The following is a 27,077-nucleotide window of genomic DNA, read 5'->3' on the forward strand; positions in this document are numbered from 1 at the left end:
GTTTCAAGGTGTTGAGGACCAGAAACACAGTGGAACACCACAGGTACTGAGTGCAGCAGAGGAAAAAAACATCAAACGGGCATCCCTTCTAAACTGGAAGTCTATCACTACTATCAGCCCTGAACTCATAGAAATCACTGGAACCAAGAACACCCCTCTACGGTCCAGAAAAGTCTTGTCAGAAGTGGTCTTCATGGAAGAGTTGCTGCCAAAAGCCATTCCGCCAAAGTGGAAACAAAACCAAAAGATTCACTTACACACAAAATCACAAGGACTGGAGAAATGAACAATGGCAGCAAGTGCTCTGAACTAACGAGTCAAGATCTGAAAAATTTGGCTCAAGCAGGAGGCAGTTTGTCCAAAGAAGTACAGTAGTATAGTGGTTAGCACAATGCTTTACCATACCAGATACAGTTCAATTCCGCTGTCTGTAATAAGCTGGAACATTCTCCCTGTGACTGTATAGGTTTCCTCCAGGTGTTCTGGTTTCCTCCCACAGTCCAAAGACATACCAGTTGATAAGTTAACTGGTCATTGTAAATTGTCCAATGATTAAGCTAGGCTAAATCAAGGGTTGCTGAGCAGCACGGATCAAAAGGCCGGAAGGGCCAATTCGGCACTGTATCTCAATAATTTTTAAAAAGAGCTGGAGAGTGCTGCATGGATGAGTGTCTCCTTGGATGTTAAGCTTCAAACTATTATCTTTCTTCAGCCACCTTTCCTGATAGGAGGAAGAACAGGGATGGAAAAATAAGAGAACTTTGGATGTTCAGAGATAATGAATTTAGTCAAGAAGAAAAACAGAAAAGTATGTAAAGCTTTGGAAGTTAGGATCAAATGAAGCACGAGGAGTATAAAGGCAGCAGAAAAGAACTAAAGAACTTAAAACATAGAACAAAGAATAGTACAGCACAGTACAGGCCCTTCGGCCCACAATGTTGTGCCAGCCCTCAAACCCTGCCTCCCATATAACCCCCCCCACCTTAAATTCCTCCACTGTGTCCAGTAGTCTCTTAAATTTCACTAGTGTATCTGCCTCCACCACTGACTCAGGCAGTGCACCAACCACTCTGAGTAAAAAAAAACCCTCTAATATCCCCCTTGAACTTCCCACCCTTTACCTTAAAGCCATGCCTTCTTGTATTGAGCAGTGGTGCCCTGAGGAAGAGGCGCTGGCTATCCACTTTATCTATACCTCTTAATATCTTGTATACCTCTATCATGTCTCCTCTCATCTTCCTTCTCTCCAAAGAGTAAAGCCCCAGCTCCCTTAATCTCTGATCATAATGCATACTCTCTAAACCAGGCAACATCTTGGTAAATCTCCTCTGTACCCTTTCCAATGCTTCCACATCCTTCCTATAGTGAGGCGACCAGAACTGGACACATGAGGATAACTAGGGAAAGGGTGGGACTGCTCAAGACCTAAAAGGGAAACATTTGCTTGGATGCAGAGAATGCGAGTGAGATAGGTAATGAGCACTCTGCTTCAGTATTTACCAAGAAAAAGGATATGGAGGACCAAGAGTTCAATGTTGAGTGTATAACTACATTAGGGCACTTAGAGGTCAAAGAGGAGGAAGCGTTAGGCCTCCTATTGAGTATTAAAGTAGATAAGCCCCCAGGGTCTGATCGAATTTACCACAGGTTATTGAAGGAGGCAAGAGCAAGACCGCTGGAGCCTTGACCACTATCTGCATGTCCTTTAGCCACAGGCAAGGTCCTGGAGGGCTGGCCTGTTGTAGCCCTATTTAAGGGAATAAAAGAAAATTCTGGGAACTATAGAATCAGAATCAGGTTTATTATCACCAGCATATAACATGAAATTTGTTAACCTAGCAGCAGCAGTTCAATGCAACACATAATCTAGCAGAGAGAGAAAACATAAAACATTATAAATAAACAAGTAAATCAATTACACATATTGACTAGATTTTTTAAAATGTGCAAAAATAGAAATACTGTATACTAAAAAAGTGAGGTAGTGTCCAAAGCTTCAATGTCCATTTAGGAATCAGATGGCAGAGGGGAAGAAGCTGTTTCTGAATCATTGACTGGGTGCCTTCAGGCTTCTGTATCTCCTACCTGATGGTAACACTGAGAAAAGGGCATGCCCAAGATGCTGGAGGTCCTTAATAATGGACGCTGCCTTCCTGAGACACCGCTCCCTAAAGATCTCCTGGGTACTTTGTAAGCTATTGCCCAAGATGGAGCTGACTAGATTTACAACCCTCTGCAGCTTGTTTCAGTCCCGTGCAGTAGCCCCTCCATACCAGACAGTGATGCAGCCCGTCAGAATGCTCACCACGGTATAGAACTATAGAAGTTATTGAGTGTATTTGTTGACATGCCAAATCCCTTCAAACTCCTCATATAGTCGCTGTCTTGCCTTCTTTAAGACACCCAGGAACTTGAAGCTCCTCACTCTCTCCACTTAAATTCCTCTGAGAGGATTGGTATGTGTTCCTTCGTCTTACCCTTCCTGAAGTCCACAATCAGCTCATTCATCTTACTGACGTTGAGTGCCAGGTTGTTGCTGCGGCACCACTTCACTAGTTGGCATATCTCACTCCAATACGCCCTCTCATCACCACCTGAAATTCTACCAGCAATGGTTGTATCATCAGCAAATTTATAGATGGTATTTGAGCTATGCCTAGCCATAAGGTCATGTGTATACAGAGAGTACAGCAGTAGGCTAAGCACACACACCTGAGGTGCGCCAGTGTCGACATCTGCGAGGAGGATATGTTATCACCAATCCGCACAGACTGTGGTCTTCCGGTGAGGAAGTCGAGGATCCAATTGCAGAGGGAGGTACAGAGGCCCAGGTTCTGCAACTTCTCAATCAGGATTGTGGGGATGATGATATTAAATGCAGAGGTATAGTCGATGAACAGCATCCTGACATAGGTGTTTGTGTTGTCTAGGTGATCTAAAGCCGTGTGGAGAGCCATTAAGATTGCATCTACCGTTGACCTATTGTGGCGATAGGCAAATTGCAATGGGTCCAGGTCCTTGCTGAGGAAGGAGCTCAGTCAAGTCATAACCAATCTCCAGAGAGCCTCATGTCAATTGTATAGAAGTAGGTGGAGAAAATTCTTAGGGATGGGATATATGAGCATTTGGAAACCCATAGCTTAATTAGGGAAAGCCAGCATGGCTTTGTGTGTGGCAGGTCGTTCCTCCCAACTTGATTTTTTTGACAAGATGTGAAAGACTTTGATGAGGATGTGGTCTACATGGATCTTTGTAAGGCGTTAGATGATGTCCCTCATGGGAGGCTAATCCAGAAGATTAAGATGCATGGAATCTGAGGGGAATTGGCTTTTTGGATTCAGAACTGGCTGTGCATAGAAGACAGAGGGTAGTGGTTGAAGGGACTTATTCAAGCTGGAGGTCTGTAATTAGTGGTGTTCCGCAGGGATCTGTGCTGGGACCTCTGCTGTGTGTGATGTATATAAATGACCTGGTTGAAAACGTAGTAAGTTTGCAGATGAAAATTTACTTGAAAATTCTACAGATGTACCATGGTGAGCATTCTGACAGGTTGCATCACTGTCTGGTATGGGGAGTTGGGGTGGGTGGGGGGTGCTGCACAGGACTGAAAGAAGCTACAGAAAGTTGTAAAATTCATCCACTCCATCTTGGTACTAGCCCCCACAGTTACCAAGACATTTTCAAGGAGCGGTGCCTCAGAAAGGTGACGTCTATTATTAAAGATCCCCATCACCACAGTATGCCCTCTTCTTATTGTTACCATCAGGAAGGAGGTACAAAAGCCTGAAGGTACACACTCAGCGACACAGGAACAGCTTCTTCCTTTCTGCCACACGATCCCTAAATGGACATTGAGTCCATGGACACTACCTCACTTTTTTTTAAATAAATATTACTTCTGTTTTTGCATGATTTTAATCTATTTAATATACATATGTACTTACTGTAATTGATTTATTTTTCTTTTATGTACTGTAATAGGCATTGTACTGCTGCTGCTAAGTTAACAAATTTCATAACACATGCCAGTGATATTAAACCTGATTCTGATACCAAGATTGGTGGAGTTGTGGATAGTGTAGAAGACTGGCAAAGAATACAGTGTGATACAGATCAGTTGCAGATATGGGCAGAGGAATGGTAGATGGGAGATAAATGTGAGGTGTTGCAACTTGGTAGGGCAAATGCAAGGAGACAGTATACTGTTAAGGGCACGATCCTTAACAATGTTGCTGAGCAGAGGGATCTTGGGATTCAAGTTCATAGCTCCTAAAAAGTGGCTACACAGGTTAAGAAAGCTTATGGAATACTTGCTTTTATTAGTCGAGGCACTGAATTCAAAAGTCAAGAGATTATGTTGCAACTTTATAAAACTCTGGTTAGGCCATATCTGGAGCATTGCATACAATTCTGGTCACCCCACTATAGGAAGGATGTTGAGGCGTTGGAGAGGGTGCAGGATGCTACCTGGTTTAGAGGGCATGTGCTATCGTGAGAGGCTGGATAACGTGGGCTGTTTTCTCTGGAGCATCAGAGGTTGAGGAAGGTTTATAAGATTATGAGAGGCACAGATAGAGTAGACAGGGAGTATCTGTTTCCTAGGGTTGAAATGTCTAATACCAGAGAGAGTGAAGGTGAGAGAGAGCAGGTTCAAGAGAAATGTGAGAGTTAATTTTTTTTTACTCACAGAGTAATGGAGGCCTGGAATGTGCTACCTGATATGCTGGTAGAGGCAAATACACAAGAGGCTTTTAAGAGACGTTTAGATAGGCACATGGATGCAAGGAAGATGGAGGGATAGGGACATTGTGTAAGTAGAAGGAATTAGTGTTTGGGTGTTTTTGATTTGCTTTTTAGCCAGCTCGACACATTATGGGCTGAATGGCCTACTCCTGTCCTCTACTGTCCTATGTTCAACTCAATGTCAGCAAGACCAAGGAGCTGATTATTGACTTCAGGAGAAGGAAACCAAAGGTCCATGAGCCAGTCTTCATCAGAAAATCAGAGGTGAAGAGGGTCAGCAACTTTAAATTCCTGTTATTATTTCAGACGACCTGTCCTGAGCCTAGCAATTAATGACAAAGAAAGCACGGCAGAGCCTCTTCTTCCTTAGGAGTATGCAAAGATTCAGCATGAAATCTAAAACTTTGACAAACTTCCACAGACGTGTAGTTGCATCGCAGCCTGTTATGGAAACACCAATGCCCTTGAACAGAAAACCCACAAAAAGTAGTGGAGACAGCCCAGTTCATGATTGAGCATATCTACACAAAACATTATCACAGGAAAGCAGCATCCATCATCAGTGACCCACACAACCCAGGACATGCTCTCTTTTCGCCGCTGCCATCAGGATGGTGGGTGGTACAGGAGCTTCAGGACTCTCGGTGCCAGGTCCAGCAACATTTATTGCCCATCAACCATCAGGCTCTTGAACCAAAGGAGATAATTTCTCTTGTTCTATCATTGAAATGTTCCCACAACCTATAGACTTACTTTCAAGCACTCATCTTGTGTACTCAATATTTATTGCTTATTTATTTATTATTTATTTTTGTATTTGCAGTTTGTTGTCCTTTGCACACTGGTTAAGTGCCCAAGTTCATGCTATCTTACATTGATTCTATTATGGTTGTTATTCTATCATGGGTTTATTGAGTATGCCCATAAGAAAACCAATCTCAGGGGTATATATGGTGACGTATATGCATTTTGATAATGATTACTTTGAACTTTCACCCCCCCCCCCCCAACCTTTAGAATGCTGTGGACCTGATCTAACGCATCCCTGACCCTGGTACCTAGGAGGCAGCATACAATACATTACCATCCGGGTATCTCTTTCAAGTACACAATTTCCTGTCTGTTCTTCTAACTATGGAATCCCCCACCACAACTGCACTCCTCTTCACCCCACTTCCCACAGATCTACTCAGTATCGAAGAGGTCGCTGTGGTTTCCACCTGGTAGGTCATTTCCCCGCGCCCCTCACCCCTCACAGAATCCAAAGATGTATACTTATTACTGAGGGAAAGGCCACAAGGGTGCCTATTCCCTTTCCATCTCCTAACAGTTGCCCAGCTACCTGCCTCCTGCAACTTGAGGGTGACTACCTCCCTGGAGTTCCTATCACCTCCTCATTCTCCCATGTGAGCTGAGCATCATAAAGCCGCAGCACCTACTTCTTAACCTGGTCTCGATGGAGCTGAAGCTTGATGCACTTGGTGCAGATGTTGTTATCAGGGAGACTGGACGTTTCCTAGAACACCCATATCTCACACAAAGAACATGCCACTAAACCTGAATCCATTCTCACGCGAGCTCATTCTGAGATTTATGGATTGGACTATAGTTCATATTGGCCTCTTTCAGTTCTAAGGTTTTTTCGTGTTCCAGCCCATTCTTTCTTGTTGCTGATTGGAAGGCTGAAGGTTTGGGTGATCTGTGAGGAAGGCGTGGGGGGCGGGGTTGCAAGTTTTTGTGTTTTTTTTGTGTGGGGAAAGGATTGATCTCATTCATTCAACTACTTCTATGGTTTTCGGTATTTTATCACTGTCTGGAGCAGACAAGCCTCAGAGTTGTATTCTGCATACATACTTTGATCATAAAATTAATTTTTGACCTATGTACTATTGGACAAAGTAAGCAAAAAAACTTACTCGAAATTTCCTTAAGAGCCTTCGCCTCTTGAGCCAAAGCCTGACCACTAACACTGGCCCTCAAAACACAATGGTCGCTCCACTTACACCTCACTTCTAATTTGCCAAGATCATTATGCTTGCAGCCCACCAAAAAGTCTCAAAAGGCACTGAGCTCTTTTTAAACCTCATGCTGTCTGTCCCTCAGTGAGTGCTCACGATGATTGCAGCCTGCTGAAAAGTCCAGAAAAGCCCTGCGCTCTTCAAACCTTGCACTCTCTCTCCTACCAGCAAGTGCTCATGAAAATTCCCAAAAGGCCTCGAGTTCTTTTTAAAAATACTCTAAAATAAATAGAATTACACCTCCTCTTATTTAAAAGATATTTTTACCTTGGAAAGAGTACAGAATAGATTCACTGGATTAATCCAGGCTAAGCTCCCTGCAGTTGAGAAAAATGTGTGTAAAAGTTTTCCCTAGTGATAGCATCTAGAACCCAGGGTAGAAATCAGTATAAAGGAATACTTATTTAAGACAGAAATAGGAAGGAATTTCTTCTACAAGAGATGTGCAAATCCTTGCAGTTCACTACTGTGCAAGAGATATGGCCAAAATAATTCTTTTGATTAGAAGAGATTCAAGTCATTTTATTTTTTAAGCTTTTCTCCAATTCTGATAAAATGTCACGAGCTTAAAATGTCTATATTCTTTCTCCACTGATGCTGTGTGACCTGAAGATTTATATCTTTTTCTTGTTTATTTCATATTTCCAGCACACTGAATTAAAAGGATGGAAGTGTCCATAATTTTGTGGAATGGTTAAACAAGCTAAAAAGACTCTGTGCCTACTTTCTGCTCCTACTTCTTATGGTTATTCTGTTTAAGATTAAGGTTCACTCTCATTAAGATGGTCTTAGATAATTTGCTCTCCCCACAGATGCTAATTTTGATTTTCAGATAGCAAATATGTGCAGATTTTTGATGTTCCATAAAAAAAATCTTCCTTTGTTGCTGATACTACTGCCAGGGGTAAATTTGCTTTTGAATTCCTCCATTTTATTTAACTGGCCTCCCTGATACTATAGGAGTCCAATGTCACACTGATATTAATGACAGTTATAGGGATTTTGTCTCTTTCGCCTATCTTGCATATTTCACCAGTGTTGGATTAGGGTGTAGAATAGCTATTTTTCTTGTAGTTTAACTTTCCTACACTTGCTGTATTTTTATGTAATCACCTATGTACATCCAGCCAACACATACAGCTACTTCTGTATTATTCTAGAAATTTCATTTTCAGCAGCAGGTATCATGCCACTTGAATCTGGTTATTTTATATAGTATGCTAATTGTTATCACTAGAATTTTTGTTATGTCTAGTCTGAGTATGAGACAATCATGTGTGTTTTTTTCCTTTGTATTTGTTTTGTTCTCTGCTCTTCCTGTTCATTTTCTGCCCTTGTAACACTTAATAAGGACAGAGGGAGACAGAGTAGGAGGGCTTTGGCTCAACAGGGCTTAGGCGATAACGGTTCAAGGTGTGGTAGGTTACCTGTGTAGAATACAGAAAGCAAGTATGTGTGTGAGGCCGGTGTTCAGTGTCAGATGTGGGAAGTCCTGGAGACTCCCAGCCTCCCGAACGGCCATATCTGCGCCAGGTGCGTCGAGCTGCAGCTCCTTAGGGATCGCGTTAGGGAACCGGAGATGCAGCTCAAAGACCTTCGTCTGGTCGGGGGGAGTGAGGAGGTGATAGATAGGAGCTATAGGCAGGTAATCACACCAGAACTTCGGGAGAAAAATAAGTGGGTAACAGTCAGGAGAGGGAAGAGCAAGAGTCAGATGCAAGAGAGTACCCTTGCAGCTGTCCCCCTTAACAATAAGTACTCCTGTTTCAGTACCATTGGGGGGGGGGGGGAGAAACAGCCTACCTGGGGGAAGCAACTGTGGTCACACCTCTGGCACAGAGTATGGCCCTGTGGCTCAGAAGGGTAGGGAAAAGAAGAATATGGCAGCAGTGATAGGGGTGTCTATAGTTAGGGGGTCAGACAGGTGATTCTGTGGACGCAGGACAGAAACACGGATGGTAGTTTGCCTCCCAGGTGCCAGGATCTGGGATGTTTCTGATCGTGTCCAAGATATCCTGAAGTGGGAAGGAGAACAGCCAGAGGTTGTGGTACATATTGGTACCAACAGCGTAGGTAGGAAAAGGGAGGAGGTCCTGAAAGCAGACTACAGGGAGTTAAGAAGGAAGTTGAGAAGCAGGACCTCAAAGGTAGTAATCTCAGGATTACTGCCTGTACCACGTGACAGTGAGCATAGGAATAGAATGAGATGGAGGATAAATACGTGGCTGAGGGATTGGAGCAGGGGGTAGGGATTCAGATTTCTGGATCATTGGGACCTGTTTTTGGGCAGGTGTGACCTGTACAAAAAGGACGGGTTGCACTTGAATAGCAGGAGAACCAATATCCTGGTGGGGAAGTTTGCTAAGGCTATTGAAAAGAGTCTAAACTAGAATTGCTGGGGGTGGGAACTGAACTGAACTGAAGAGATGGAGGAAAAAAGAGGCGGTTGGTTCACAAATAGGTAAAGCTTGGAGACAGTGCGAGAGAGAGAGGATAGGCAGGTGATAGAGAAGGGACACGCTCAGACCGATGGGTTGAGATGTGTCTATTTTAATGCAAGGAGTATTATGAACAAAGCAGATGAGCTCAGAGTGTGGATCAGTACTTGGAGCTATGATGTTGTGGCCATTACAGAGACTTAGATGGCTCAGGGACAGGAATGGTTACTTCGAGTGCCAGGCTTTAGGTGTTTCAGAAAGGACAGGGAGGGAGGCAAGAGGTGGGGGCGTGGTACTGTTGATCAGAGATAGTGTCATGGCTGCAGAAAAGAAGGAAGTCATGGAGGGATTGTCTACTGAGTCTCTGTGAGTGGAAGTTCGGAACAGGATGGGGTCAATAGCTCTACTGGGTGTTTCTTTATAGACCACCCAATATTAACAGGGACATCGAGGAGCAGATAGGGAGAGAGATTCTGGAAAGGTGTAAAAATAACATGGTTGTCTTGGTGGGAGATTTTAATTTCCCAAATATGGATTGGCATCTCCCTTGAGCGAGGGATTTAAATGGGGTGGAGCTTGTCAGGTGTGTTCAGGAAGGTTTCTTGACACAATATGTAGGTAAGTCTACAAGAGGAGAGGCTGTGTTTGGTCTGGTATTGGGAAATGAACCTGGTCAGGTGTCAGACTTCTCAGTGGGAGAGCATTTTGGAGATAGTGATCACAATTCTGTCTCCTTTACCATAGAATTGAAGAGGGATAGGAAGAGACAAATTAGGAGAGCATTTAATTGGAGTAAGGGGAAATATGGGCTATCAGGCAGGGACTTGGAAGCATAAAATTGGGAACAGATGTTCTCAAGGAAATGTATGGCAGAAATGTGGCAAATGTTCAGGGGATTGTTAAAATTGATTGTTAATTCTGCATAGGTACGTTCCAATGAGACAGGGAAAGGATGGTAAGGTATAGGAACCATGGTGTACAAAGGCTGTTGTAAATCTAGTCAAGAAGAAAAGCCTACAAAAGGTTCAAATAACTAGGTAATGATAAGAGATCTAGAAGATTATAAGGCTAGCAGGAAGGAGCTCAAGAATAAAATTAGGAGAGCATAAGGGGCCATGACACGGCCTTGGTGGATAGGATTACGGAAAACCCCAAGGCATTCTACAATGGGATTGAGTTTAGGAATCGAGAGGTAATATTGCAGCTATGTAGAACCCTGGTCAGAGCCCACTTGGAGCACTGTGCTCAGTTCTGGTCACCTCACTACAGGAAGCATGTGGAAACCAAAGAAAGGGTGCAGAGGAGATTTACAAGGCTGTTGTCTGGATTGGGGAGCATGCCTTATGAAAATAGGTTGAATGAACTTGGCCTTTTCTCCTTGGAGCGATGGAGGATGAGAAGTGACCTGATTGAGTTGTCTAAGATGATGAGAGGCATTGATCGTGTGGATAGTCAGAGGCTTTTTCCCAGGGCTGAAATGGCTAGCACAAGAGGGGACAGTTTTAAGGTGCTTGGAAGTAGGTTGTAGTGTTCTCGTGCAGTGTGTTGAAACTCTGACTAAACACCAAGTTAAACCGGAGTCAATGAAGACAGAGTCATAGTAAGGTTAACCATTTACTGTTCACTCTTCCACATTAGCATCGTATGGTGAAAACTGTTGATAAAAAAATACAAACAGATAGTGTCTGTTTCATTCTGGAAACCATGTGTGCTCTCTTCTTTTAGCGAGTGTCTCCAGCCGCCCCGAGTAGCAGGCGGGGGGGGGTCGCATCAAACCACCACCGCCAGGCTCGAGCCCACTCCATGTTTGAAATTGTAAAGCCGGCACACGCACCACCCCAACTGCCGCTTCCTTAACAGAAACCGCATTAATATTTTTACTTCAAATACATTCTTATGAACTTACGGCATTGCTTCTACAATGTTTCTTTGTGGGTAGAAACGGAGCTCTTCACAATCATACTGCATGCATGGCACCCACCTTCACCCCTTCCCGAACCGGAGTTACACACAAGACGCCGCAAAACCGGAGGCGACGTCACCACATGCCGCGATATACTGCAGACAATGAACTTACCTTTGTTAAACTGTAACATAATTATCAACCTTTAACTTTAACTAGAAAATAGTTACAAACAAATCATTTAAAGCATAGACTCAACAAAGTCAAATAAATGCCTTAAGGGCAACACATAGGTACAGAGGAGATGTCAGGGATAAGTTTTTTTTAACGCAGAGAGCGATAAGTGCCTGAAATGGGCTGCCAGCGACGGTGGTGGAGGCAGATACGATAAGGTCTTTTAAGAGACTCTTGGATAGGTAGATGGAGCTTAGAAAAATAGAGGGCTATGGGTACCCTAGGTAATTCCTAAGGTAAGGACATGCTCGGCACAGCTTTGTGGGTCGAAGGGCCTGTATTGTGCTGCAGGTTTTCTAGGTTTCTAAGATTATCTTAAGCAATAGATTTTAATCAAAGTAAAATTATCAAAGTACGTGCATGTCACCATACTGCATACTATGTTGAGATTTAAGTCCTTACAGGCATTTATAGGAAAATAAAGACTGGCAAACAACTAATGTACAAAAGACAAATCATGAAATTAACAATAAAAAAAAGTAAATAATATTGACATGAATTGTATGGTCCTTGAAATTGAGTCTATAGATTATGGAGTCAGTTCAGAGTTGAGGCGAGTGAAATTCACCACGCTGGTTCAGAAGCCTGATTGTTCTCGGGTAATAAATGCTCCTAGACGTTGTGGTGTTCCTGAACCTAATACTTCTACATCTCCTGCCCAATGGTAGTAATGAGAAGAGAGCATGGCCTGGATGGTGGGGATGTTTGATGATGGATGCTGCTTTCTTGTGACAGTCCTCCTTTCAAATGTGCTCAGTGGAGGGAAGGGCTTTACTCGTTATGTAATGGGCTGTGTCCAGCACAGTTTGTAAACTTTACCGCTCCTGGGCATTGGTGTTTCTATATCAGGCCATGTAGCAACCAGTTAGGATATCCTCCATTGTGCATCCAAAGATTATTAAAGTCTTACGTTATCTGCCTCATTCTTGGCTTCCTAAGAACCTTTGGATCACAGAAAATGTGGATCTAACATCAGCTATGGTCAGAGCTACTCCCATTTTAATGGTGACTGTTAATAAACTCACTACCCACGTCACAAGTACCAAGACACAGAGCACATGCACCGAGGTGAATGAATTGTGTTGGAATCACAGCCAATCATGTCCTAGCCCAAAATAAAAATTATAGACTTATAGCCTTCAATGATCAAGTAGGGGTAAGGAAATGAGTAACCTCTAGTATGTTGGGTGCATTTAGTTTTTGGGAATGGTTGTGGTACCCATTAGGTAGACATACCTTCTCCCATTGTTTTTTTAAATTAAGTTTCTTCAGTCTATATCTTCAGACAATCAGTTTATATCCCTCAGGTAAATTAGAATCCTAAAGTTTTCTCTTTTGTTTGCCACATAATGGAAAATCCTCTCCACATGGTTAAAACAACATATTGATATTTTTGAGTCAATGTAGAAAGAATTCACATATGATCAGGCAAGCAAGGCTACTGCAGATATGCAAATAAAGTCCAGGCTGACTCAGTCTCAAGGAGAATAGTAAAAGTAAATTAAGCTTATATACACCCGAATCTCAAATTACAGAAATTAAATACGGTGCTGTGCAAAAGTCTTAGCCACTGAAATTTGGTATATAAATTTTGTTTTAGATGTTTATTTTTGTCTTCTGCATTAATACATCATGAGAAAAGAGCAAATTTTAAATTTCCACTCATTTTCCAAAAAAGTTAAATGTTAGAGAATTTTTGTATTTTGTTGAAGAAAGCAACATATTAAGTTACAGACCACTTTTCAAATAAAAACTTGATTACTTTGTTAGTACATAGCCCAATGCTTGATTAAATAAAGATAGCAAACAGGATACAAATGATCAATGATATAATGAGTTAAATGAACTGAACTGACTAACTTAAACAGGTAACAGGTGTAGAAGGAATCAAACTGGACAAAGGACAACCAAACTAAAAGCTGAGGGTGTGGTAGATGTGACAGTTCAACATTCAAATTAACTATTACATCATGGCAATAGTAAGTATAACAAGACACAGGGTAGCTATCCTGCATCAGCAAGGTCTCTCCCAAGCAGAAAATTTGTGGCAGACAGGAATTTCAAGATGTGCTGTCCAAGCTCTTCTGAAGAATCACAAAGAAACACGCAAGGTTGAGGACAAGAAATACTGTGGTTGGCCACGGAAACTGAGTGCAGGAGACAAGAGATACATCAAAATGACGTCCCTTCTTAAATCAGAAGTCATCCAGCACTGTCATCAGCTTCGAACTCACAGAAACCATTGGAAGTACACCCCTTTACTGTCTGGAGAAGACTTGTCATAAATGGTCTTCATGAAGTTACTGCCATAAAGCCATTTCTCTAAAGTGTAAACAAAGTCAAGAGACTCACCCACACACAAAAACACAAAGACCTGGGTGCTGAACAATAGCAGCAATTGCTCCAGACTGACAAGTCAAATTTTTGGCTCAAACAGTAGAGAGTAGAAGAGCTGGAGAGCACAACATGGAGGAGTATCTGCAGTCAAAAGTGAATCATGGTGGAGATGCCCTGCAGGTTTTGGGCTGCATTTCTGAAAATGGAGTTGGTGATCTGATCAGAATTAATGAAATCCTCTATGCTGGTAAGTACAAGTATATTCTCATCCATCACGCAATCCCATCAGAGAGGCAACTGATCAACATTAACTTCATTCTGCAGCAGGACAATGACCCCAAAAACATGGCCAAGGTCATAAAGAACTATCTTCAGCAAAAAGAAGAACAAGGAGTTCTGCAACAGATGGTACAGCCTCCATTGAACCCATATCTCAACATCATCGAGGCTGTCTGGGATTATCTGGAGAGACAGAAGAAAGTAATTCTGCCAATGCTTGCAGAAGAACTGTGACAAGTTCTCCAAGATGTTTGGAACTACCAGCCGATTTTCTTATAAAACTGTATGACAGCATACCAAAGAGAATTGACGCAGCTTTAAAGGCAAAGGTGATCACACCAAATATTAATTTGACTTAGTTTTTTTAAACTGTTTACTGCTCTTTATAGTAATTTTTTTGATATTTAGAAACTTATTTCATTATTTTTGAAAGCTTCACTTTACAGAAATTTTTTTTTACATGTGCCTAAGATTTTTGCAGAGTTGTGTATTTAAGTTATTTCAAGTCTCAACTGGCGATGTACACAGTGTAATTCTGATGCATGTTAGCTTGTGAAATTTTATTTAAGAAATAGAAAAACTGCCCATCACAAACACAAATAAAATTATAAGAAAATACCAGGAATAGCAAGTTTTGCTCCATAATATTCTAATACCTCTCAGGAATATCATATAGAAGAACAAAAATCAAGTCAAATTAATTGTCATAACTACTGCAACATAGAAATCAGTTAAGGAACAACTGATACTTCAGCTTTGTTGCCAAATGAAAAACAAGCTGGAAGTACCATCCAAAACCTTAAATTATACCCGATTTTCAACATTTAATATTCCTCAGGATGAAAACTACAATCTGCTCAGCCACACTCCAGGACAGAATTTGACATTCTAATGCACATGATATCAGCAAAGATTCCAGAGTTAAGCCTTAATGCTCCTCAGAGTTTACTGCAGATGTGTTTCAGACCTACAAGAAGGTCCAGGAGAAACTTTCATGGTTCTGAATCATCTTCCATGTTTTAATACTCATGGGATCGGGGAATTCGATCTATTGTCATTTGGCCACCTTAGGTAATCACATGACATTTTACCTTCTATTGCTCACATTCTGAGGTAGCAGTTTCTGCACCTGGCCCTTTCTGTAGGTACCTCAGTAAGATGTAAAATTTACCATGCAATCCTTTGAGAACCTGGTCTATGCATACCAAGAATCTGTGCACATCCAGACTGGCAGCAGAGTACATTTTCCATATGCTAATTAACTTGCTCAAACAGATGTTCATCTGAATTCATCTGCACAGTAGGGGAATGGTTGTTGTTTACTTGGACATTAATAAAACATCTGAAAATCCCTTACAGTAGGCTGGTTCAGAAGTTCCAAAAGCCACATAATCATAGAAGTCAGAGGATTGGGTAGAGTAGTGTTTTTATGTCTAGAGGTCTGTAACCAATGATATTTGTGAGAATCAGTGATGGGATCGCTGTTTCTGAAAATGGAAGTGATTAATAAGATTCCAGCTGACACGAAACCTGGTGGAATTGTGAATATAGGTTGAAACTCTCCAGTCATACACCCTTGGGATCAGACAAGTACCAGATAGCAGAAAATTTCGGACTACAGAAATCGCCCAAACATCCTCCTGAGTAGAACTACTTTTTTGTTTAATACAAAACTGTCCACAGGTTACGTGATGTTCTGTTCCTGAAAACAATTAACTCAGTTTGTCTGTGATTGCCTGTAAACTGAGATTGCCAAAGTTACACTGGTGGGTTAATAAGGCAAAGATTAGTATGTATCTTAGTTTTAGATCTTGGTTATAATAAGTCAATTATTACAGATTTGAAATACTGGATCCAAAACATGCCAGATCGGTAGTAAGGATGGTTGTCAAAAGATATTAGAAATTTGGGCAGAACAACAGCAAACAGAATTTAATCAATACAAGTGTGAGATGGCGCATTTGACTGGTGAAATGCAAGGGGAAAGCATACGGCAGGTGGCAGGACCCTTAGGAGCATTGGCGTACAGAGGGATGTAAGTCCATAGTTCACCAAAGTGGCAACTCAAAATTAATTGCGTAGTAAAACATACTTATCTTCATCTGTTGGGGTATGACTACAAAAGTCAGGAAGCCATATTACAGGTGTATAAATCTTTGAGGGTTGAGAGCTTCATGTTCCTGGGTGTAAACATCACTAATAGCCTGTCGTGATCCAATCATGCTGCCATTACAGACAAGCTCAGCAACACCTCTACTTCTTCAGGTGGCTAAATAAATTTAGCATGTCCCCGTCAATTCTTACCGATTTTATTGATGCACTATAGGTAGCATTCTGTCTATACAACAGCTTGGTATGGCAATGTGACCACAAGAAATTGCAGAGTTGTGGACACAGCACAGCACATTACAAGAAATGGTCTCTCCAAAATGGACTGTGTATGTACTTTGCTGTCTCAGTAAAGCTGCAGCATTATCAAAGACCCAACTCACCATGGACATTTTCTCTTCTCCCCTCTCCCGTCAGGCAGAAGATACAAAAGCATACTACCAGGCTCAAGGGTAGCTTCTATCCAACCGATATCAGACTCTTCAACGCACTTCATATACAATAAGAGACTCTTGGTGTCATGATTTACCATGTTAAGATCTTGCATATTAACATTTATCCGAACTGCATTTTTTCAATAGCTTTTACACTTTATTGGGTATCGTTATTGTTCTACCTTATCCTACCACAATGAGCTGTGTAATGATTGGATCTATATAAACAGTATGCAAGATAAGCTTTTCATTGTACACGTGACAATAATATACCAATACTTAGACTACTGTATCTATATTAGTTATCACAATTTAGGAAAGGTTTGCAAGTTGGCAAAACTTTCTCGGTGGTGCCACAAGGACTCCGAGTCAAAGAAGATGGGTAAGAAGGTGACCTTGACAACAACGAATCAAGCACACCAACTCAAAGACTTGAGGGAACAAGCCGTAAGAATAAACCTCTGCCTAACAGAACACCTGGGCACCCATAAAAATGGCCTTCCAATGCGTCATAAACCTCTAACTGTAGTCGCCCTCTGCTGACATGAACAGAAAGCCGTAGCTTGTTATAGGTGGTCAGCTTGGTCCACACTGCAAGTGGCACCTACACCAATCTGACAAAGCATCTGGAACTACAGACAGGACATCAAAGTGTAGAACTAACTCCCAATCCCAGTACTAAAAGTAACAGAAGCCTAAAAGCAAATTGTCAATGATCCCAGTTCAATAAGATTTTTAACAGTTTTACAATAGTTTTATCTGCATTTAACTTGTGAAAGGATTGTACAGTGGAGGCTGTGCATAGTGCAAAGGAACTTATTTGTATCCAAACTGATGGGCCTCATTTTAGCTTTATCTAATAAAAAAAAAACATCAGGCAATGCAGCCACCCTTCTACACAGCTTTGGAAGGGAATCTGAACCTACAATATTTATACCCAATACAATTTGCACCAAAGTGAATTGACAGGTAGCACAAATAACCCATAAGAGTGTCATCATTTGTAAATCAGTCAAATCAGTGAAAGTTGTAACTGTTACATTGACATGCAGTGTCAACAACTAAAACATGCATGCGTCAATGTCATAAGAACAAGTCTTAACATGGATTAGTATGAGGATCCAAGGCCAGAGGCATTGGATATAACTGATGTTTTCTTACAAATTCATGCTGTTAAGGTATTTGCCTTAAGGACTATCTTTTTTTTTTGAAGGTGATTATGCATTATAAAGTTGTTGAATAAACCTATCTGCTTTAAAAACTAAAAGATGCATAAACCTTATACGAGCAATTATACTTGAAAGACAAAATTACATATTTTGATTGACCTTGCAGTTTCTTGTATAACAAATCTCAGAGCCAAAATTATACTTCACACACCTTTCCAGAACCAAGCTGATAGCCTGCGAGAGGTCAGGGTTTGCCACCTGCAGACGTTTCCACAAAGACCACACAAATTCTTTGTCAGCCTGCGCAAAAAATATAAAAGTTAGCAAAGTCAGAAGCAGATACAAATGTCACCTTCAGTTACAAAATATACAACTGCCTCATAAGGTTCAAATTGTATACCTCATAGAAGATTCGAGACCTTGTCAATAACAGATAAAATGAACTGGGAAGCCAGAAAAAAATAAATAAGATTAGCTGCAATCGAACATCCAGAGTGTGTGTGGGAAAAACTCAGAGGAAGAATGACATTTCAAACTCCTGCTACTTCCTGACCAACTTTGAAGATGGAGTGAAAATGGATGCTTACTCTAAAGGTCTGTTCACTGGATAGATACTAAATTGAAGGAGCTAACTTACAAGGGAAGACTGAACAGAGGTTAAGAGACTTAGTGCAGCAAGAGGTAAGTGGCAGTTGATGCTGACCTCTGATGATAGTGCATTGTTTGTGGGATTCTATCGAATACTCCAATTTCCCCTTAGAGTCCAAGTGATCAGTAGATTAATTGGCTACTGTAAATTATTCCTGGTGTAGGTTGGTGGTAGGAGAATCAGCAGGATGTCAATGAACATGTATGAGAGAATAGTTTAAAATGGAAATTTGTGGGCAGAACAGCATTGATGAGATTGCTCTGAGCATCAGCACAGGCTTGGTGGGCTGAATGATCTCCCATGTTGTAAGGTAATATGAGAACTAACACTAAATCTATTAGTTGTAAAAAGATGTGGCCTGAAAAGGTGGATGTCAACATTTTCCTCCAGATGCAGAGTTAAGAATTAAGCCATCATACCTCATAAAATTACATTGTTAATCTTTGGAACACCTGGTGATCTGGTACATTTGAAGGTCAGATCAATTAATATTTTGAAAATGAAATTGATCAAGGCATTATGGAAATCATGCAAGAACATGGACAAATTCAGCCATGGTCATGATGAGTGGAAGCTGTCAATTACAATGATTAAGAGTGACCATTTACAGTTATGTCACAGACACTATTTAATGTATCTTTTGAAAGAAATTATACTTTGTACACATCAGGAGGATACTAATAAAATTCATCTAAGTAGTAGAGTACAAGCATGGTGAATAATGTATTTCTCACCATACCCAGAATGAGTATGTCATTTTTTTAAAAGATTGCGTTTTGAGCTATTCACACTTTATCTTCACACTCTCATTTTCAACGGTAGCAGATCCAGAAACAGTCAGCCACTGGTATTGCCCCTTTATTTCCAATGGTTGCCCACAAGGTAAAGTGCACTCTAAACTGTAAAATGTCTTGGATCCTGATGCTCTCTGCAGAGCACCTTGTCAAAAGCCTTTAAAACCATTTTAACTGTTTCAGATTACTAGGGACATTTAAACTGATTGTCAAATTAATATAAATAATTGCAAAATAAAGTAGTAAATGAAGATTATATCAGCATCATTTCTATTTTAAATCATTTGCTCTCATTTTGAAGTAAAACAAAACAAACACTTTCCCCATCAAGCTGGCAGTTCCAATCAAATCAATGGATTTGCAGATCTATGCTGGCAGTTCTCTCGTCAGTAAACGAGTACTCCGCCACCAAACTCTATAATGAATCCATGAGATAATGAGATAAGATGCACCAATCATGAGTACAACAGACTCTTCCACGTTTGACTGCACATATACAGGAGTACAAATGTGAAGTACAACAATGAACCACCAGCAACAAACAACCAACGATAAAATTAAAAGTGCTTGGGAATTGGAATTGGAAGAGTTGCTTTCAGATAATCAATGGAGAAAAATTTTTCATTTGGTAAATACTTCATCTATTTGTGCCCGTCATTCATTGATACAGTTCAAGGTAGTGCATCGGGCACATATATCAAAGGATAAATCAGCCCGTATTTTTCCCAATATCAATCCTATTTGCGATAGATGTAATATTGAGGTGGCCACTTTAACTCATATGTTTTGGTCCTGCATAAAGGTGGATAATTTTTGGAAAGACGTCTTTAAAACTTTATCAAAAGTCTTGAATCTGGACTTAAAATCAAATTTACTTACAGCAATTTTTGGGATTATTCCATCAGAAGCAGGAGATATTGCTGTTTCCGCTCAGCGGATGATAGCCTTTTCAACTTTATTGGCTAGGAGAGCTATTTTACTTAAATGGAAGGATCCTAATCCACCTACTGTTTTTTATTGGCTTTCTTCCATTATGTCCCGTTTAAGTTTAGAGAAAATAAGAAGTCGGACATTTGATACATCCTTTAAGTCTGAAGAAATCTGGCGACCTTTTATTCAATATTTTCATATGATTTGATTTATTAGTTTTTGTACTGACTCTCTTCCAGTTATTTTTTCGAAGTTTTGGATTTGATCAGAAAGTCTTTCTTTTCTTGGTTTTACTCTCAGGATGGACTGCCCAGACCTTTTTTTCTCTTTTTTGTTTTTGTTTGCATAGAACAGCAGGGGCTTTTTCACATAAAAATTTCAAAAAGTCTTTTTTTCCCTTCATGAATGGATAAGAGGAGAATTAATTATCTTTTTCCTTATTGTACTTTCTATATCAGGTTAACACCATGCATGATTTTGATCATGTTTATTTCACCTTCTTTATGTATTGTTATTGATATATATATTTGAGATAATTTTCGTTTGTATATATGTTCTTTTTAAATCAATAAAAAAGAAAAAAACAACCTTTATTCTTGCTCACAATAAAAGCTATGTCTACAATATATATATAGGAAAGAATGTCATGTAACTGAATAAGAGACAAAATATTTCAGATCGTAAGTTTGAAATGACATGAAGAACAAAGCTTGCTCTATAATTCAAATAAGATCTCAATTAATTCATACTTTTTTGTTCTCTCCCCGAAACTTCTGCCTTGCTTGCAGCTTAAATATCTGTCAATCTCCACATAATAACAGAATTTCAGAAACTGAAACAGCGGCAGCTATCTGACCCTTTAAGACTAATTATCACAGCTGGTCTTCTAATCAAATACACTGGAATATAAGAAGCTGCAAAAACTAGTGGACTCTTCTCAATACATCATGGGCATATTCCTTCACACCTTTGGTAGTATCTACAGGAGATGCTGCCTCAACACAACATTATCCAACACCCTCACCATCTGGGCTATGCCATCTTTTCATGGCTACCATCAAGTCAGGGGTACAGAAGACTGAAGTCCCACACTACCAGGTTCAAGAACAGCTACTTCCCTTAAACCATTCAGTACTTGAACAAGCAACCAGTCAACACTAAAGAGTACAGTTTAGCAACAATGTGACAATTTTGCACTGAAGTGCACTTCTGTCTATTCTTGTTGTAATTACATTCTCTCTTGTAAGAATTGTCTTCAAGTGATCTGTATATAATTCATGCTGCTTACATAATACAATGTGCCTGTGATGTTGCTGCAAGTAAGTTTTTCATTGCACCTGTGCATACGTGTACTTGTGCATATGACAATAAACTCAACTTGACTCAACACCAATTTCCTGCACTGTCACCATATATCTCAATTCCCCGTAATGTCCAGAAAGCCTTCAAGTGAACACAACAAGGAAGTCTCCACTTGATCTGATCAAGGTGGAGACTGACAGTCATTCAAGTCACAAGGGGGAGGCAAGGTCAGGATATTTGGAAAGAGCACAATAATGCTCTTATTCTGAGGCCAATATTGGATCAGACCCTTTGGCAAATACACACATCCTTTCTTAGGAATTGAAACAAAAACTACCCACAATAGTCCAGATGCAGATTCATGAGAATCCCACAGATTAGCACCCTTGCATATAGAAGTTATCCTTGGTCCTATAATCAAATCCTGTAAGAACATTGTAAACCACTTACTTTCTTGTCCACATGCAGAATGTCAATTGCACATTATGTACATAATTGCCTAATCATGTCCTCAAAGAAATTCAGATTAATGAAAAACACTTGAAATTCATGCTGATTCTCTTAAGTGTTCTTTCACTATGGACTAGCATCTTCCCTATCGCTAGCATTAGACCAACAGATCTGTAGGTCCCGCATATATTTTCTCTCTCCATCAAAAGAAATATGGCCATATTTGCTGCACCCCAATTAAAAGACATAGAAATTATGCAAACTGCATCTTTTTAAAAATACCATGAATTCCACAAGATGCAGTAAGGAAAACCTGCAGCTTTTGATTCAAGTGCCAAGATAGCAAGTAGCAGATTTCAGTTTAACAGGAGCAAATCCTGAACCTACAGAGTTTGGGAATATAGTAACAAGAGAAATCAGAGGTCCATTATCTCCATCACTTTCAAAGCTCTGGGATGTAGACCATTAGAGCATTGAGACCTAATCAGTCCACAGTTTTTAGTGTATTCCACAGATTTATAATACTCAAAAGAAATTCCCCCTCACCTTCACGTGAAATAAAGACCTTTCTCTCAAACTGTGGCCCCTAGCTTCAGATGCCCTCACTAAAGGAAATATCGCTTGGTATTCCTTCCAAAATGTTTCAATAAGCATACGTCTTTCTTCTGTACTTCAATGAGTCTGTTCTTAACCTTGTCATGCATCCATCTCTTCACCCCAACATCTGTAGAAACCTTTTGCACTACCTCTAATGCAAATACATCCTTCCTTAAATGCAGTGAGTTAATGAGTACTTCAGATGCAGTCTCACTAGCATGCAAAGTTACATCAAACTTCCTTAATTTTGTACACTTTACCATGTGCAGTGAAGGTCAATATTGAATTGAATTGACTTTATTACTTACATCCTTCATATACATGAGTAAAACTCAATGCTACGTCTCCGTTCAATTGTACAATGTGCAATTATCGTAATTTATAATAAATATTATGTACAACAGGACAGTCAATGTAATATAGTGTGACAGGGTCCTGAATTACCCCTATTGAGATAGAGAGAGAGAGAGATAGAGAGAGATAGATAGAGAGAGATAGAGAGAGATAGAGAGAGATAGAGAGAGATAGAGAGAGAGATAGAGAGAGAGATAGAGAGATAGAGAGATAGAGAGATAGAGAGAGAGAGAGAGAGAGAGAGAGAGAGAGAGAGAGAGAGAGAGAGAGAGAGAGAGAGAGAGAGAGAGAGAGAGAGAGAGAGAGAGAGAGAGAGAGATTTAGCACCGACATATTGTTTTGAAAGAGAGAGACGGACGGACGGAGACTAACTGTTGAACTATCACTTTAAGGAAAGAGAAAGAACTGGTTAACTGTTGGATGTCTGCTGAAGTGGAGATAGCACCAAGCAGCTCGTAAGTTGCTATGGTGACCGAGGGCGTTATTAAATGGACAATTGATGTTATGAGTTTCGGCAGGTTGTTGATACTTCTTCAAGGACTTTTGCCTGCTTGCATTTCTTTCACAGAGAGAGGAAGGAGGAATTATTTGAATGATAGTTGATGCTCAGCACAGGAAGAAAAAATAGGAGGTCAGGTGAGAGACCTCAGACACATGTTCTGGACACTGAATGAGCATTGTTGTGCCCGCAGGAAAAGTGGGTTTTGAAGGATCTATCCGTCGCTCTTGCAGTGGAAGGAGGAAACGGAGTGGACTGGTGGGGAGTTGTCCATGTGTGCACCCTCGCCTGGGGGATAGCTCCAACACAGAAAACTGGTCCCCTTTGTTAAAGTCACATTCGGTGATTTTTAAAGGATTTCGAAGGACAATGAGAAGATCGACGGCGTCAGTTCACCTGAAGACTCAAATCTCTCCCTCTCTCTCCATCACTACTCAACTCAATACCACTAACCAAACTGAACTGAACTTTACTCATCGTAGGACTGTATCTTTTTACCCCTAGACTTAAAGTTTGGCTTTTCATACATATATATTCCACATTTACTTTTATGTAATCATTGCTAACCTGTTTAATTTATCTACATTTATATTACTGTATTGCGTAGTTACTAATAAATATTATTAGTTTCTAGCAATACTGGACTCCAATCTATTTCCCATCTCTGCTGGTTCTTTATTCCCGTCACGGGGTTCGTGACAATAGAAATACAGTTGCATCAGCATGAGTTAAACAGTCTGAGGGTCTGGTGGAAGAAGCTGTCCTGGAGCCTGCTCGTCCTGGCTTTCATGCTGCGGTACCATTTCCCAGATGGTATCAGCTAGAACAGTTTGTGGTTGGGTTGATTCAGGTCTCCAATGATCCATTTTATACACCTGTCTTTGTAAATGTCCTGAATAGTGGGAAGTTCATATCTATAGATGCGTTGGGCTGTCCGCACCACTCTCTGCAGAGTCCTGTGATTGAGGGAAGTACAGTTCCCATACCAGGCAGTGATGTAGCCAGTCAGGATGCTCTCAATTGTGTCCCTATAGAAAGTTCTTGGAATTCGGTGGGGGGGGGGGGGGGGGGGGGGAGCATACCAAACTTCAACTGTTTGAGGTGAGAGGCACAGTTGTGCCTTTTTCACCACAAAGTCGGTACGTACAGACCATGTGACATCCTCTGTAATGTCTATGCCAAGAAACTTAAAAGCTGTTCACCCTCTCAACCCCAGATCTATTGATGTCTCTATTCCTCCTGTGGCCCACAACCAGCTCTTTTGTTTTTGCAACCTTGAGGGAGAGGTTGTTTTCTTGACACCACTGTGTCAGGGTGATGACTTCCTCTCTAATAGGCTACCTCATTATTATTTGAAATAAGGCCAATCAGTGTTGTGTCGTCAGCAAGTTTATTTAGCAGATTGGAGCTGTGGGTGGCGACAGTCATGGGTACACAGAGAGTAAAGGAGGGGGCTTAATACACAGCCCTGAGGGGCACCTGTGTTGAGGGTCAGAGGGGCACAGGCGAGGAGCCCACTCTTACCACAGGTAATATTCCATTAGCCTCACCAGCATGCTGACTCCTTTCTATGTACTAGGATCCCAAATCCATTTGCACCACAATATTTAGTCACAGTTTAAATAATCATTTGCTTTTTCATTCTCCTCCCCCCCCACCCCCAAAGAGGACAACCTTGCGCTTTCCTACATTATTCTCCAGCTGTCAACTTCAGGCCCACTCACTTAGCTTACCCATATCCCTATCCATGCTGTGTCCTCCTCACAACCTACTGGCTACAAACACCCAGTCCCCTCCCGTCATTAATATATTTCATTAATAATTGAGGTTCCAGCAATAATTCCTCTTGAATCCCACTAATTATTAAATGTTGATTTGAAAATAACCCATTTAGAACATAAAACTCTATAGCACAGGACTAGCCCTTCAACCCACAATGTTATACCAATCTAATTAAAGCAATATATCTAATTAATTTAATCCCTCTTCCCTACACATTTACCATATCCGTCCCTTCTTTACATATTAATGTGCCAATCTCAGAATCTCTTAAATGCTCCTGTGCGATCTGCTGGCAGAGTCCTCAGCATTCTTTAAAAATCTTGCCTTAAACATCTATTTTGCACTTTTACCCCTCACCTGAAATACATGCCCTCTAGTAGTAAACATTTCAGCCCTGGGAAAAAAAGATACTAGCTTTCTATGTCTCACATAATTTTATAAACTTCAACCAAATCTTCCCCTCTGCCAGTCTAGAAAGAAATGTCCCAGCTTGTAAAAGCACATCCTCCAAACGAGGCAACACCTTGGTAAACTTCCTCTGCATCCTCTCCAAATAATCCACATATTCCAATAATAAGGCAACCAGAAGTGGGCACAATATTCTAAATGCAATTAAGTACAGTGAAAATCTTTGTTTTGCATGTCGTCCATACAAATCATTTCATCACATCCGTACATTGACGTACTACAAGGTAACATTAGTAACAAAATGCAGGTTTCAGTGTTGGTCGCAAAAAATGCAATGCAGATAAGGTGCAAGAACCAAAACAAAAATTGGGATTATACAAAATCGACTCTCAACCACACAATTCACATCAATACAGCCTATTGACTGCCTGCTCTGCAATTTCTCTGCAACACCAGGTGTTGCTGGGATTCTGAGGGGAAGGGGTTGGTGGTAGGTGCTAAAGATGGATAAACCGCCTGCACAAAGTGGATAAACTACGCAGGCCCATGGGCCTGAGTAACAGGACCCAGTAAGTTGCAGAGTCCCTGGTCAAACATGTAGGGGAGAAAAGATCCAGATCCAACATTTATCTCAAATTTGTTATGCTATATCACTCTCAATCACCTGCATCTTTTCACCTTGTTCAGTGATCATTTATGGCACTTTTGTTGATTGCCTTCTAGAATCCAAATACGCCATGATTACTAGTTTTCCTTCATCCGCCCTTTGTTAAATCCTCGGAACACAAACAAATGTCTCAAGATTATATCACTTCACAAAAATGATGACTCTACCTAATTACCATACAATTTTCTGCAATGTTCTCTTGTTTGGATATCAGCATTTTTTTCAATGATTGATGTTATGGCCAAAAAAGTTACATTTGCAGTTTTGCAATTTCTGGGGCTGCTCTGGAAAAAAAAACTGGAAGATTACTTCCAATTTTACAGTTGTTTCCTTGAAGATCCATAGCTAAGAGATCCATCATCTATTCTTTTGGCCCCAATAATTTGCATGATTACTTCCCCCCTCCCCCCAGTGAGCAATTAATTTAAAGAGGACAATCTGGGTGTTACCAAACCAGAAACAATAAATAAACTGGAAGACCATGCCCTAGTCAAGATCAATCTTTTGAGTGAACTCACTGAAAGCATCTGGCCAAGATGATATCTTTGGCTACAGTACGTGCAAAAGTCTAAGGCACATATAGATAGCAAGGCTGCCTAGGAATCTTGCACAGTACTGAATTTGTCAACATAAAACATTTAGCGAGTTTGTAAATCTGGCGGGAACATAGGATATTGGGAACGGCGAGGAGTGTGAGACATGTGGCAGAGAAGGAATGCCAGGGACAGGGGTTGGCATGGGTGCAGACACATCCAGCCCTGAGACACCAGACAAGGTCACTTGATTCTAAACAATTGGTTTATTGGTCATTACAGGATGTCTCTCTCGTGCTTTCCCCTCCCTCCCCTCTCCTTTCCCCTTTTCCCAACCATGATTCCACTCTCCCTGCCCCCTTCCAACTGTTAGTCCACATCAGAATTATATGGATACCTCTTGCCACTTCAGTTTGAGGTTCCACCTGCTTTAAGTCCACTAGCATCT

The 27,077-nt window shown here is 40.8% G+C and overlaps 1 protein-coding gene across 1 annotated transcript in view; it reads right to left on the reverse strand.

Moving 5' to 3' along the window:
- The window catches only part of cntln (centlein, centrosomal protein), a 529,511-nt gene that overhangs the window by 488,576 nt on the left and 13,858 nt on the right, over positions 1-27,077 (reverse strand). Inside the window, exon 3 of the mRNA XM_072258219.1 lies at positions 17,876-17,964. Within this exon, the coding sequence (XP_072114320.1) occupies positions 17,876-17,964 (89 nt within the window). The remainder of the gene's footprint in view (positions 1-17,875; positions 17,965-27,077) is intronic.

The sequence above is a fragment of the Mobula birostris genome, chromosome 5, assembly GCF_030028105.1.
Source record: "Mobula birostris isolate sMobBir1 chromosome 5, sMobBir1.hap1, whole genome shotgun sequence".
In the NCBI taxonomy this organism is placed as follows: domain Eukaryota; kingdom Metazoa; phylum Chordata; class Chondrichthyes; order Myliobatiformes; family Myliobatidae; genus Mobula; species Mobula birostris.